This window comes from Sturnira hondurensis, unplaced genomic scaffold, assembly GCF_014824575.4.
Source record: "Sturnira hondurensis isolate 20B ecotype Veracruz unplaced genomic scaffold, ASM1482457v3 Scaffold0021143, whole genome shotgun sequence".
Taxonomy (NCBI): domain Eukaryota; kingdom Metazoa; phylum Chordata; class Mammalia; order Chiroptera; family Phyllostomidae; genus Sturnira; species Sturnira hondurensis.
This window is the reverse complement of record NW_028093774.1, coordinates 24,726,295-24,740,959: the sequence shown is the minus strand read 5'-3', so window position 1 is coordinate 24,740,959 and position 14,665 is coordinate 24,726,295. Positions and strand designations below refer to the sequence as shown.

The window sequence follows — 14,665 nt, the reverse complement described above, 5'->3', positions numbered from 1 at the left end:
ACTCTGCTCCTGGGCCTTTTCCTTGTTGTCGACACTAGCCCTTTAAAACCAGTGTGTTTCTTCTTTTTTTGTGTGAATCCTCACCTGAGGATATGTTCACTGATTTTTTTGTTTTTTTAGAGAAAGGGGAAGGGAGAAGGAGGAACAACCAAGCCACCTGCCAGGGCCACAACCAGCGTGTTTCACACGGCTGTGCTGGTGCGTGTCCTGTCTCCTCTGTGTCCGCTGGTCACTATTTACAGGCCACTCTTGTTTCCAGCTCTGGAGTCTGGGCCCGTGGTGACCTTCATTTCAGTTGCTGCTTCACGGAATCCGTTGCATTTCTTAGTCTATGCTGATTCTCAGATTTGAACTGAAATCTGGTCATCTTTGGCAGTTGGGGGTGTACCTCTCAGGCGTTTTTTGCCACAGCGTCACGTTCGACTTGGCACTGTGCTAGGGTGTGAACTGTGACCCTGTTTTTCCCTCTGTTACAGGTGAATTTGGAAGGCAAAGCCAGTCCTCTGTCACTCCTTCAGATGGCTTCCCCGAGTGGCTTCTGTGTCTTGGTTCGCTTGCCCAAGCTGATCTGTGGTGGAAGAACACTACCCAAAACATTGTTGAATATTTTGGCAGATGGCACTATTTTGAAAGTTGGAGTAGGATGTTCAGAAGATGCCGGCAAGCTTCTGCAGGATTATGGCCTTGTTGTTAAAGGGTGCCTGGACCTCCGATACCTGGCCGTGAGGCAGAGGTATGGTTTGTACGAATGCTCTGGGATTCTTGTAGCTGTGGGGCAGATACTACAGCAAGATTTGTAGATTAAGGAAAGTCAATAAGGAAGCATCTACAATTCACTACAAGCCTAGAGGCTTCTGAGATGCCTATTGAATTTGTGAGCAAATATTGCAACTTCTGAGAAAACTTTAGTTAATTAGAATTAGTCTTTTTATTTTTATTTATAAAAGTATTCTCTTTCTTTTTAATTCTCACCTGGGGATATGTTTATTGCTTTTATTTCATTATTATTTTTATTATTTTTTTAAAATATATTTTATTGATTATACCATTACAGTTGTTCTATTCCCCCCTTTCATTCCCCTCCACCTGCACACTCCCTCCCCCACCATTCTCCCCCCCTTAGTTTATAACCACGTGTCTCAAGTTCTTTAGATTCTATATTTCCCCCACTATTCTCGCCCTCCCCCCTATCTATTTTCTACCTACCATCTATGCTATTTTCTGTGCCTTCTCCCCCCTTCTCCCCCTCCCACCCCCCTGTTTCTAACCCTCCATGTGTTCTTCATTTCTATGGTTCCACTCCTGATCTAGCTGTCCTCTTGGTTTGCTTTTGTTTTAGGTGTGGTTGTTAATAACTGTGTGTTTGCTGTCCTTTCACTGTTCATATTTTTCATCTTCTTTTTCTTATATAAGTCCCTTTAGCATTTCATATAATAAGGGCTTGGTGATGATGAACTCCTTGAACTTGACCTTATCTGAGAAGCACTTTATCTGTCCTTCCATTCTAAATGAAAGTTTTGCTGGATAAAGCAATCTTGGCTGTAGGTCTTTGGATTTCATGACTTGGAATACTTCTTTCCAGCCCCTTCTTGCCTGTAAGGTCTCTTTTGAGAAATCCGCTGACAGTCTGATGGGTACTCCTTTGTAGGTGACTGTCCCCTTATCCCTTGCTGCTTCTAGGATTCTCTCCTTCATTTTGGTCTTGGCTAATGTAATTATGATGTGCCTTGGTGTGTTCCTTCTTGGGTCCAACTTCTTTGGCACTCTCTGAGCTTCCTGGATTTCCTGGAAGTCTATTTCCTTTGCCAGACTGGGGAAGTTCTCCTTTATTATTTGTTCAAATACGTTTTCCACTCGTGGCTGTTTCTTTCCCCCTTCTGGTACCCCTATAATCCGGATGTTGGAACGTTTAAAGATGTCCTGGAGGTTCCTCTCCTCATTTTTTTGAATTCTCATTTCTTCATTCCTTTCTGGTGGGATGTTTTGTTCTTCCTTCTGGTCCATTCCATTGATTTGAGTCCCAGTTTCCTTTCCATCGCTATTGGTTTCCTGTGCATCTCCCTTCATTTCAATGAGTTTAGCCTTCATATGTTCCTCTAATTTGTGACTAAGTTCCTCTAATTTGTGACTATAATCTACCAGTTCTGTGAGCATCCTGATAAATAGTGTCTTGAATTGTGCTTCTGAGAGGCTGGCAATTTCTCCGTTGCTTAGAGTTATTGGCTCTGGGACTTTGAGTTCTTCTTGCGCCATCTTTTGGGCTGTTCGTGCCTGTTCCGTAGCAGGATCAGAGCCCTAAAGTGTTCACTAGAGCAGGGCAACTCAGTCGCTGGGTTGTGATGCTGTATGTGGGGGCGGGGTCAAAGAGGGACAATGGCTTCCCGTCTGCCGCCTGCTGCTGCGGCCCCGGCGCCACAGCCACCACCGTCACCAGGCCCACGCGTTTCGTTCCACTGCACGCGAGTGTGCCACCGCCATCAGCCCTCCACCACTGGGTTCGCCCCCTGGGGCCTGTGTGGTCCGTCTCACTGTGCGCGAATGTGCGACCTCGGTCAGTTTGCCCCACACCCTGACTGGTTCCGGCTGCCTGCGCGCCCAGGTCAGGGGATCTGTCCTGCCCGACCTAGCTCCACTGCTGGCTCCGCCTCTCTTACCATCCCCATTGAACGGTTCGTAGTTGTCGGACTTCCGTATAACTCAGTTTTCTGGTCTTTGGGTGTGTCCTAGTTCTCCAAACCTTTGTTGTGTTCAAACTTGGTTGTGGGAGAAGGCACAGTGTTTCCACCTATGCCTCCATCTTGGCGGAAGTCTGGGATATGTTTATTGATTTTAGAGAGAGAAAGGGAGATGGAGAGAGACACACACATTGATATGAAAGAAAAGAAATGTTGATCAGTTGCCTCTCATAGGTACAGTGATGAGGGATTGAACCCACAGCCTAGGTATGTGTCCTGACCGGGAATTGAACCTGTAGCCTTTTGGTGTATAGGATGATGCTGCAACTAATGGAGCCACCCAGCCAGAGCTTGAATTGGTCTTTGTAAATGAAACATTTAATATACTCTCTCTGTAAGCTACAGTTTATAAACTAATGGCCACACTGGCTAAATGAGGGCCACAGATTATTTTTGTTTTTGTTTTCTCCATATGGTGTTTTGGAAAATTTAGTTTAGATGCAGAAGATTTAATGTAAAAATCTGTTTTTCTGGCTTCTCTTGAAAAATTTGATGATTTGCCTATCTTAGGTCAGTATAGTTCTAGACAGTACCAGCTGGCTGGGCAGCCCTGTGCCCTTTAGATGAGCATGCTCTGTTCAACTTGTCCGAGTCCCCACTTTTCCCATTGTAACCAAGACATATCCTGAAGCATTCGAGTTTGGGAACCGTGCATTAGGCCAAAATGATGGTAGCTTTAATTCTTTACTGGGAGGAAGAAGAATTTTTCTTCCCCTTGGAACTCTATTTCTATGTTAAGTCTATTCTAAATTTTTCTAAGGAGTTGTAATTACCTTTTCTAGTATATATACAGGTCCTCATTTTTATTATGTGGACTGAAACAGTCACACTCCTTGCCTTAGGTGACACTGATATTAAAAGTTTGGAGGATTCGTGGCCCTGGACAGGTGGCTCTGTTGGTTAGAGCATCATCCTGATACACCAGGGTTGTCTGGTTTGATCCTTGGTCGGGGCACATACAAGAATCAACCAGTGAGTGCATGAATAAGTAGAATGAGTTGATGTCTCTCTCCCACTTTCTGTCTCTCTCTCAAATCAATAAACAAAAGAAAAGTTTGGCCCTGGCAGGATGGCTCAGTTGGGTGGAGCATTGTTCCATGTACCACAGGGTTGTGGGTTTAGTTCCTGCTCAGGGCATGCACCTAGGTTGTGGGTTTGGTCCCTGGGCATGGTGCGTATGGGCAGCAACTGAGAGATGTTTCTCTTTCTCTCCTCCCTCACCCCCTTCTCTTTTCTCTGAAAGCACATCCTCAAGTGAGGGTTAAAAAAAAGTTTGGAGGATTTGATAAACTAAAAGAAGGCCTGATTAAAAATCTATGCTGGTCGTAATTTTTTAGTATAAAATGGAATTTTATGCCCTGGCTGGTATAGCTCAGTGGATTGAGTGTGGGCCTGTGAACCACATGATCGCGGTTCGATTCCCAGTTAGGGCACATGCCTGGGTTGCAGGCCAGTTCCCAGCAGGGGACTCATAAAGAGGCAACCATACATTGATATTTCTCTCCTTCTCTCCTTCCCTTCCTCTCTAAATAAATAAATAAAATATTTTAAAAAAATGGAATTTTATTTTAGCTTTGTGGTTTGGCTTATGTAAATAAGATTCTCATAAATAAGTATCCATTTTTTTCAAGGAGTACATTAAAATATTTACCGTAAATTGGGAATTCTGTAAAAATACTTGGAATGTCACAGCAGAAGCTGCCTTCCATTGGGCCCTCCTCCCCTCGGCACCACTGCCCTGGAGGTGCCCGCGGTTGCTCTGTTGCTGGAGGCGGTGTGTGCAGTGGCTGAGAGCTGACCCAGTAGCGGAGTGTGTGGGTCAGAGACCCAGCACTGTCACTTACCAGCTGAGTGGCCTGTGGCAAGTTTTTGAACCTCACTGCTCCTCTGTTCCCTCATCTGTGGAGTAGAGGTCATAATGTTCCCACCCCAGAGGACTGATGTGAGGATTAAATGAGATAAACCACATAGAGAACTTAGAAATAGTGTTTGGAATATAGAGAATGCTGTGTAAAGTTTAACTATTACCGTCACCCCCAGTGTTTGTAGGATCATTATATGATTGGCTTGTTTTTCCAGGGTTCTTTCTATGCAATTACAGCCCTCTCTGTAGATATGTAGAAGTTAGTGGTGCTCTGAATTCTGTTTGGCTATATGCAGAATGGCCAAGTGTCAGAATAAGAATATGGCCAAAGCTGAATATTACCATGCATGAATTTTTCTAGAAATAAAAATGAAGCACTTATCAGACCTTTCAGTGTTCATAAAATTTCATTAAATTTAAGAATTATTGTATTATTGAGGGACTAACGCCAAGATGGAGGCATAGGTGGAAACACTGTGCCTTCTCCCACAACCAAGTTTGAATACAACAAAGGTTTGGAGAACAAAGACATAGCCACAAAACAGAAAATTGAATTATACAGAAGTCGGACAACAACTAACTGTTCAACAGGGACGGTAAGAGGGGTGGAACCAGCAGCAGAGCAGGGTCGGGCAGGACAGATCCCCCAACCTAGGCGCGCAGGCAGCCTGGACCCAGTCAGGGTGTGGGGCAGACTGACCGCGGTCGCACATTCTCGCACAGTGAGATGGACCACACAGGCCCCAGGGGGCGAGGGCTGACGGCGGTGGCACACTCTCGTGCAGTGGGACGAAACGCGTGGGCCCGGTGAGGGTGGCAGCTGCCGCACCTGTGGGGGCCACGGCAGGAGACGGCAGACGAGACGCCATTGCTCCTCTTTGACCCTGCCGCCACATAAGCGTCACAACCCAGCGACTGAGTTGCCCTGCTCAGGTGAAGACCTAGGGCTCCGATCCTGCTACGGAACAGGCACGAACAGCCCAAAAGATGCTCACAGAACTGGTTGATTATAGTCACAAATTAGAGGAACATGTGAAGGCTAAACTCATTAAAATGAAGGGAGATGCACAGGAAACCAATAGCAATGGAAAGGAAACTGGGACTCAAATCAATGGAATGGACCAGAAGGAAGAACGAAACATTCGACCAGAAAGGAATGAAGAAATGAGAATTCAAAACAATGAGGAGAGGCCCAGGAACCTCCAGGACATCTTTAAACGTTCCAACATCCGGATTATAGGGGTACCAGAAGGGGGAAAGAAACAGCCACAAGTGGAACACTTATTTGAACAAATAATAAAGGAGAACTTCCCCAGTCTGGCAAAGGAAATAGACTTCCAGGAAATCCAGGAAGCTCAGAGAGTCCCAAAGAAGTTGGACCCAAGAAGGAACACATCAAGGCACATCATAATTACATTAGCCAAGATTAAAATGAAGGAGAGAATCCTAGAAGCAGCAAGGGATAAGGGGACAGTCACCTGCAAAGGAGTACCCATCAGACTGTCAGCGGATTTCTCAAAAGAGACCTTCCAGGCAAGAAGGGGCTGGAAAGAAGTATTCCAAGTCATGAAATCCAAAGACCTACAGCCAAGACTGCTTTATCCAGCAAAATTTTCATTTAGAATGGAAGGACAGATAAAGTGCTTCTCAGATAAGGTCAAGTTCAAGGAGTTCATCATCACCAAGCCCTTATTATATGAAATGCTAAAGGGACTTACATAAGAAAAAGAATATGAAAAATATGAACAGTGGAAGGACAGCAAACACACAGTTATTAACAACCACACCTAAAACAAAAGCAAACCTAGAGGACAGCTAGATCAGGAGTGGAACCATAGAAATGAAGAACACATGGAGGGTTAGAAACAGGGGGGTGGGAGGGGGAGAAGGGGGGAGAAGGCACAGAAAATAGCATAGATGGTAGGTAGAAAATAGATAGGGGGAGGGCGAGAATAGTGGGGGAAATATAGAATCTAAAGAACTTGAGACACGTGGTTATAAACTAAGGGGGGGAGAATGGTGGGGGAGGGAGTGTGGGGGTGGAGGGGAATAAGGGGGGAATAGAACAACTGTAATGGTATAATCAATAAAATATCTTAACAATAGTAAAAAAAAGAATTATTATATTATTGAGCACTGAAGTAATTTAAAAAAATTGATACCATTGTATAAAAACTAATGTGACATTCTAGCCCTGGCTGGTGTGGCTCAGTGGATGGAGTGCCAGCCTGTGAACTAAAGGTCACTGGTTTGGTTCCCAGTCAGGGCACATGCCTGGGTTGTGGGCTGCGTCCCTGGTTGGAGGCATGTGTTAAAAAGAAAAAGTGAACCTGGCTGGTGTAGCTCAGTGGATTGAGCGCAGGCCTGTGAACCAAATGATCGCGGTTTGATTCCCAGTCAGGGCACATGCTTGGGTTGCAGGCCAGTTTCCTTGCAGGGGATGCACGAGAGGCAACCATACATTGATGTTGCCTTCCTTTCTCCTTCCCTTCCCATCTAAAGATAAATAAATAAAATATTTTAAAAAATAAAAAAAAGTGACATTCTAGTGCAAGGATTACACTTAGCACTGTTAGCTATATGGCATTCATGATATTTGCCTTAAGAAGTTGTTACTTTTAGTTGACTTCAGGGAGGAGCACATTTTTTTGTGGGGTGTAATGCTGTCTTCTTTTCTTCATACTTCTTACATTTTTCTTGTACATTAACTGAAGATAATGTATTACAGAGACTGTAGTATATGATTTTGGAATCTTTCCTAGTGAAACTTTGAAGTGGCAAAGGCGGCATCTTTTGTTTCGTTTGTCATCAAGAAATGTGAAACCTTCCCAAATATGACACTTCATGTATTTATTTTTAGAGAGAGGGGAAGGGAGGGGAGAAAGATAGGGGGAGAAACATCACTGTGTGAGAGAAACTAATGGATTGCCCCTTACACACACTCTAACAGGAGACCTGGACTCCAACCCAGGCATGTGCCCCAACCAGGGATTGGACTGGGGATCTTTTGCTTTGCTGGACAGTGCTCAAGCACTGAGCCACGCTGGCGAGGGCCCAAATATGATGTTTTAAAAAGATTAATGAGGGTCGCCAGTTCGATTTTCAGTCGGCGCAAGCCTGGGTTGTGGGCCAGGTCCCTGGTAGGGGGTGTGCAAGAGGCAGCTGTACATAAATGTTTTTCTCCCTCTCTTTCTCCCTCTCTTCCCCGTTCTAAAAATAAATAAACAAAATTTTTAAAAAGAATTTAAAAGAAGAGTAAAAGAGTAATGACCTAAATAGAATTAAATATCTAAAAACTGAGTACTGTCCTTCAGTGAGGGTAGTGATTACATTTGTACTTGCCGTCATGAAAGGAAGTCTCTGATACATTGAGCGGTAGAGCAAGTTGCAGAACGAGAGACAGAACAAATACCATAAAACTATAACTACCCCTCCACCTACCTCTCCACTTCCTGCTGTGCACAGAGAAGTCTGGCGGGAGCCACCACCCTGTTAAGAGTCATGTTCCTGAGGAGTGGGAGTGTGGGGGGGGGGCTTTCCCCGCCCCCCCATGGTACTGCTCTGTTGTCTCAATTTTTAATCGTAAGCCTTCATTGCTTTTCTGATTACGCATAAACAAAAGAAAGTTTTATGTCTCTTCCAAATCCTTAAATTCTAGTCATTGAACCAAGACCTTATGTATTTTACTTTAGTGTGTCTGGATCATTTTTTTTTCTTTTTAGACAGTACTTCTCTTGGGGGGTGAAATCCCTTGGTTTATTGCTTGTTTTTGTAAGGAAAAACTTCCTTTCCTTCGTCATTTTAATGATTTCATTTCCTTCAGTACTTGAGGGAATCCCGCGTGTTTTCACACTGACGTGAACCTCCGCCTCCAAGCTTCCTGCTGAAGAGTCTCACTCTTGGAAACCGGAAGCCGAGCTCCACTTTTGTGGACAGACATGTTCTTAATTTCACAGTTGCCTCTGCTTGGAATCTCCAAGCCTGGGACAAATTAATTTTTTTTTTTTACCACCCCACAGCTGTGTTAATCAGAAAGGTTTGAAGAGCAGAAGGGTGCTCGGTTTTATTGCATTTTCGCCTCCTCAGTGAAGAAAGCCTTATCTTTTTTCACATTCGAAAAGTAATAACCAACAGTAGCCAATTCAAACAGTCAAATATAAAGAGGAAATATAATCATCCCAAATCCCACAACTAGAGATGATATCACAAATGTTTGATTAATTTTTTTCTGGTTATCTTTTTTTTCCTCTCTGTGATCACACACCTAAAATCACATACAAACGGACCATAATGTATGTTTTCCTTCATGTTCTATTTTTGCTTAACTAATATTCATGCATATCTTTTCACATCAATATAGATAGGTCTACATCCTTATTTTTAATAGCTGTATGGAATTTAATTGTGTGGCTATTTAACCAGTCTTCTACTGATGGACATTTAGTTTGTTCCCAATTCTTTGCTGCTTTAAATAGTGCTGTAATGGAGACTATTTTATGTACATTTGTCCTTAGGCTGAATTTCTAAAAGTAGAATTGTTGAATCAGAATTTCCTTTTTTTATTCTCACCCAAGGACATGTTTATTGATTTTAGAGAGAGGGAGAGGGAGGAAGAGATAGAGAAAGATACATACACCCTGACTGGGGACTGAACCTGCAACCTAGGCATGTGCCCTGCCCAGGAGTCAAACCCCAATCAACAGAGCCACAATGGCCAGGCCTTTTCTTTCTCTTTCTTTTTTTAAGAGATTGATTTTAGTGAGAAAGAGGAAGGGAGAGAGACAGACAGACAGATGGCCCTCAATTTGTTGTTCCACTTATTTATTCATTCATTGGTTGCTTTTTGTATTGCTCTGACTAGGGATGGAGCCCACAACCTTGGCCTATTGGGATGATGCTGTGACCAACTGACCTGCCTGGCTAGGAATCAGAATTTTCGTGTTCAATATTTTCTACCCCCCGCCAAAGATTTATTTATTTATTTATCTTTAGGGGGGAAGGGAAGGAGAGAAGGAGAGAAATATCAATGTATGGTTGCCTCTCATGGGTCCCCTGCTGGGAACTGGCCTGCAACCCAGGCATGTGCCCTGACTGGTAATCGAACCGTGATGCTTTGGTTTGCAGGCCCATGCTCAATCCACTGAGCTACACCAGCCAGGGCTCATATTCAATATTTTCATTGCTATTTATTGTTAAACTGTTTTTTATAAAGGTTGTAAAAATGTACATTTCACAAATTTTAGGTTAGACCGTATGACTCTTCATGCTCTACCAATAGTAAATATAGTTATTTTAAATAAATCTTTGCCATCTAATAAATTTAAAAAATTGTGTATTATTTAAATTTTATCTTATTCGAGGACTAATGCGATTAAATATCATCTGTTTATTGGCCATTTATGTATATTTTTAATTTGCCTGTTCTCATCCTTTGCCCGTTTTTGATATGTGATTTTATTTATGTTTTGTAGAAACAATCTGCTCTGTAATGGGCTCAGCCTGAAATCGCTTGCTGAGACTGTTTTGAACTTCCCCCTTGACAAGTCCCTTGTACTTCGTTGCAGCAACTGGGATGCTGAGGATCTTACAGAGGACCAGGTACTTCTTACCAGAGTGGCTGAAGGATGAAAGAGTCACTGCTCGTGAACTCTGATTGTTTTTAAAATTCTAATCCTCAAGTAAGATACACGTATTGGGCAGAAATGTCTTAAATAGATGCTTTGTCTGATGATACCCAAGATAACAATGCTTAATAACATTTTAGAAAATGCAGAAAATATTGGGTTGGCCAAAAAGTCCATATGTTTGTTTTTTTTTTAAATAAAACACACATTTTTCATTTTCACCAATAACTATTGATTTGGATATTTTGAGTAGATTGGCTATCTCCTGCATGGTAGAATGTTGATTGTTTTCAATTAATGTCTCAATTTGATCGCTATCAATTTCAACTGGTCTACCCAACTGTGGAGCATCGTCCAATGAGAAATCTCCAGCACAAAACTTCACAAACCACTTTTGACACATTCAGTCAGTCACAGCACCTTCTCCATACACTGCATAAATCCCTTTTTGCTTTTCAGTTGTTTCTACTCTTCTTGAAATAATAAAACATAATACACCAAAAATGTTGCATATTATCTTCCATCTTCAATATTACAATGACTACACAAAAATTCACTACTCTGGCTGGCATAGCTCAGTGGATTGAGTGTGGGCCTGCGAACCACACAATCGAGGTTCGATTCCCAGTCAGGGCACATGCCTGGGTTGCAGGCCAGTTCCCAGCAGGGGACGCACCAGAGGCAACCATACATTGATATTTCTCTCCCTCTCTCCTTCCCTTCCCCTCTAAAGATAAATAAATAAAATCTTTAAAAAATTTCACTAATTCTGATGTTTTTTTAAATGCATGCTGGTATGACAGCTGTCACAATACAGTCTAACAAAATTGTTTTGAATGAAGTTAGAGATGGCTAAGCGCAGCTAGAGCTACCTTATAGAAAAAAGCCGAACGAACTTTTTTGCCAACTCAACAATATTTAAATTTGACATTTAAAAAATGGATTAACAGCACAGCACATGGCCAGGGCTTTTGGGACTAGTGGGTTTTATTACCCCACTAGTAACTAGAGATTACAGTCAAATGTCAGTAACTAGAAGTCTCTTCTCACAGGCTACTCAGTTTCTCCAGCGATGAGTCTTACAGTCTCTGCCCAGTGTGTGCGCCCACAGCGTGTATTCCAGTGGCCGAGTTGGGGAGGGGTGCTGCTAGTCTCACCATTCAAAATGTGGACGTTCTCACAGTCCCCTTTCCGGGTGACACTGCCCCCAGCATCCACCATACCTCATAATACTAGGTCCAGAGCCTCTGTGATTTGGCCATTATATGACTTAAACTTGTCAAACCAGATTCTGCACTTTATTAAGACAAAGCAGAAAGATAAGTTTATTGTAAGGGTTTCAACCTGCGAGCTAGGAAATTCAAGGCTACAGGAGCAATGAGTTCCGAGTAGCTCACAGGTTTTTATTGGGTAAATGCGAAAGGTATTTAGCTGTTTCAGCTGATTGGTTGCCCAGTGGTCTTCTTCCTAATTTGGATGAGGGTAGCTGAGAGAGGAACAGGGAACCCCAAAGACAGTGTGAACAGACTTGGTGTTTGGGGGATGGCTGGCATTCTCTGCTGATTTCTGAGGAGAGCTATAAATTCCTGCAATTTATGTGAGGTGAAGTTTTTTTTTTTTCTTTATTGTGCTTGCTTTGGCCAGCCCATTTTGTTTCTGACATAAGTGACTCCATTTTAGTTTTGGTTCTACAAACTCTTTGCTCTTTTGGGTTAGAGTAGGAGTCATTGGCCCTGTGGTGTAAAAAGGCCCAGGGTTTGTGTTCTTTATGGAGACTTTCACCTCATCCTCTTGCTTTCACTTGTGTCCTTGCTTTCACAGACACCTGCTGCCTCCTGTTCCTTATGCTTTGCCCTTCTTTGTGGTTCAAATTAATTTTATTTTTAATTTTTGGCTTACTACCTCTTATAGGCTTAAGTTTTCAGCTCTTGGTTGCTAAGTCAGCTACCACTTGTTTATTCTTCCCAAATGTTGATAATGGAAAGACTTAGCGGTAGGTCAACTGTTAGTATCTTAAGGTTAATATTATCCTGTGAGGGAGTTCTGGAGTCAAATTGTGTGCATTTGTTTTCTACAGCCATTTCTGATTTGCTGTGACCCTGAGTTACTTTTTTGTGCCTTGGTTTGTTTATTCATTCCATCTTTACTTTCTTCCTCTAAATAGTTTTACTGAAATGTAATTCACATGCAGTCAAATTCACCCATTTAATGTGTACAAGTCAGTGGATCTCAGTATATTTACAGAGTTGTGTAACCATTATCAAAATTTAATTTTAGAACATTTTCATCTCCTCAAAAAGAAAGACTGTCCCCATTAGCAGTCACTTCCCATCCCCGTCCCACCTCCCCAACCAACACCTAGGCTTGTTGGGGTCTTCTGAAGCATGGAATTTTTTAGTTTTGATGAGGTCCAGTTATTCATTTTTTAAAATTGTTTATGCTTTTGGTATCATATCTAAGAAGTCATTGTCTAACCCAAGATCCTGAACATTTACTCCTGTGTTTTCTTCTAAGAGTCTTATGTTTAAGCTCTTATACTTAGGTTTATGATCCATTTTTAGTTCATTTTTGTGTGTGATGTGAGGTAGGGGTTTCGCTTCATTCTTATGCATGTGGATATTCAGTTGTTCTGATACGATTTGTTGCTAGTTCCTGTTTAGGTATTTTTTTCCACTTGAAAATAATTTGTTAGAAAGCACCCTGAACTTTTCACATCCAAGTACACGCTTTTCCTGTGGCAGACAACTTGCTGATAGGTGTGTGGACTGTTGTTGAGTTTAAGTGGAAAGTTTGATCCAAACTTGTTTTATGCTAGAAGCACTAAAAAAATCCTTACTAATAATACCATCTGCCAGGCTTGGTTATTAAGGTTATTAAAGGAATCAACCCTGTGGATTGAGTGCCGACCCACAAACTGAAAAGTCACAAGTTTGATTCCCAGTCAGGGCACCTGCCTGGGATGTGGGGTCAGGTCTATAGTCAGGGGTATGTGAGAGGCAACTGATTGCTATATCTCTTGTACATCAATGTTTCTCTCCCTTTCTCCCTGCCTTCACCTCTCTCTAAAAATAAATAGAATCTTTAAAAATAAAAGAAATCTTGGAAGTCTTTATAGCCTTTGTTGAGATAAGCTATTAGTTATATATAGCTTTGACTACTTTTCTTTATGACCAGGTTTCTTGTGACCTGTTACTTGGGAGAATGACTTGTCCCTATTAAATAAATTCCAGAAATGGGCCTTGTGATTTGGACTTGAGACCTATGTTTGAAGCTTTTTGTTTTCCTTGTTTTCGACATCCTACTGATCAGGATGGCAGTGAACTTCACTGTAGTCACACAGACCTCTTAATGAACGTTGGTCTCGGCCATTCTGGATGATCATCATCCCCAAAGTGAAGTTCATATGTCTAGTTGTCAGACCCGTAGTAACTACCCTATCCCAGGCTTGGAAGAAAATCTGTCCAGCAGGTTTGGCAGCAGATAGAAACTTCACTGATTTATATAGATTAGGATCTTTGAGCATTTAAAGTAAGTCATTATTGCCCCGGCCAGTGTGGCTCAGTTGGTTGGGAGCATCATGCCATAACCAAAATGTTGTGGGTTTCATTCATGGCCAGAGCACCTACAGGAGGCAACCAATTGATGCTTTTGTCTCGCATCAATGTTTTTCTCTTTTCCTTCATGAAAAAAATGTCCTCAGTTGAGGAAAAAGTAAGTTTTCATTTTAACTGTTTTAGTTAAAATATAGGGAATGTGAGGATTCATTACACTATTTCATTTGCTTTTGTATAGTTGGAAATTTTTCATAATAAAAAGTTTTTAAGGGGTACACTGTGTCTGGGTTATAGTACATCTTGAATGAGACCTAAAAGTTGCTTATATCTTTGTTATGACTTTGAAGTTGTCTTCTCTGGTTTGCCTTCCAGATTCCACTGATCTCTGACTTTTCTCTTCAGGTAATTTATGCTGCCAGGGATGCCCAGATCTCAGTGGCTCTCTTTCTCCATCTTCTTGGATACCCTTTCTCTAGGAATTCAACTCTAGAAGAAAGCGATGACCTCACTGGGTGGAGAAAGGTCTTGGAGAAATGCCAGGATGTGGTAGACATCCCATTCCGAAGCAAAGGAATTAGCAGATTGGGAGAAGAGGTTAATGGGGAAGCAACAGAATCTCAGCAGAAGTCAAGAAATAAGAAGTCTAATATGGATGTAATGGTGCCAGGCAACCACCAGGGGAGAGACCCCAGAAAACATAAAAGAAAGCCCCTGGGGGTGGGCTATTCTGCCAGGTAACTGACTTCTTCCCTGTCTAGTAAAGAGTCGGAAGCAAAAGGGATGTGATGTCTCACTTTGGGTCTGGGAGAAGGCTTGTGGGTAACAAAGCAAAGGTTCTCCACAGGTTAATAATTCTTCCTTTCCTCCAAGGACATTTGGAGCTATCCT

General features: G+C 42.3%; 1 protein-coding gene across 3 annotated transcripts in view; it reads left to right on the top strand.

Annotated features, from left to right (window-relative positions):
- Positions 1 to 14,665, top strand: part of EXD2 (exonuclease 3'-5' domain containing 2) — a 44,663-nt gene that overhangs the window by 23,078 nt on the left and 6,920 nt on the right. For all 3 annotated transcript variants that reach the window (XM_037031322.1, XM_037031320.1, XM_037031323.1), the window contains exons 4-6: positions 477 to 733; positions 10,071 to 10,197; positions 14,180 to 14,511. In XM_037031322.1, coding sequence (XP_036887217.1) covers positions 477 to 733; positions 10,071 to 10,197; positions 14,180 to 14,511 — 716 coding nt within the window. The remainder of the gene's footprint in view (positions 1 to 476; positions 734 to 10,070; positions 10,198 to 14,179; positions 14,512 to 14,665) is intronic.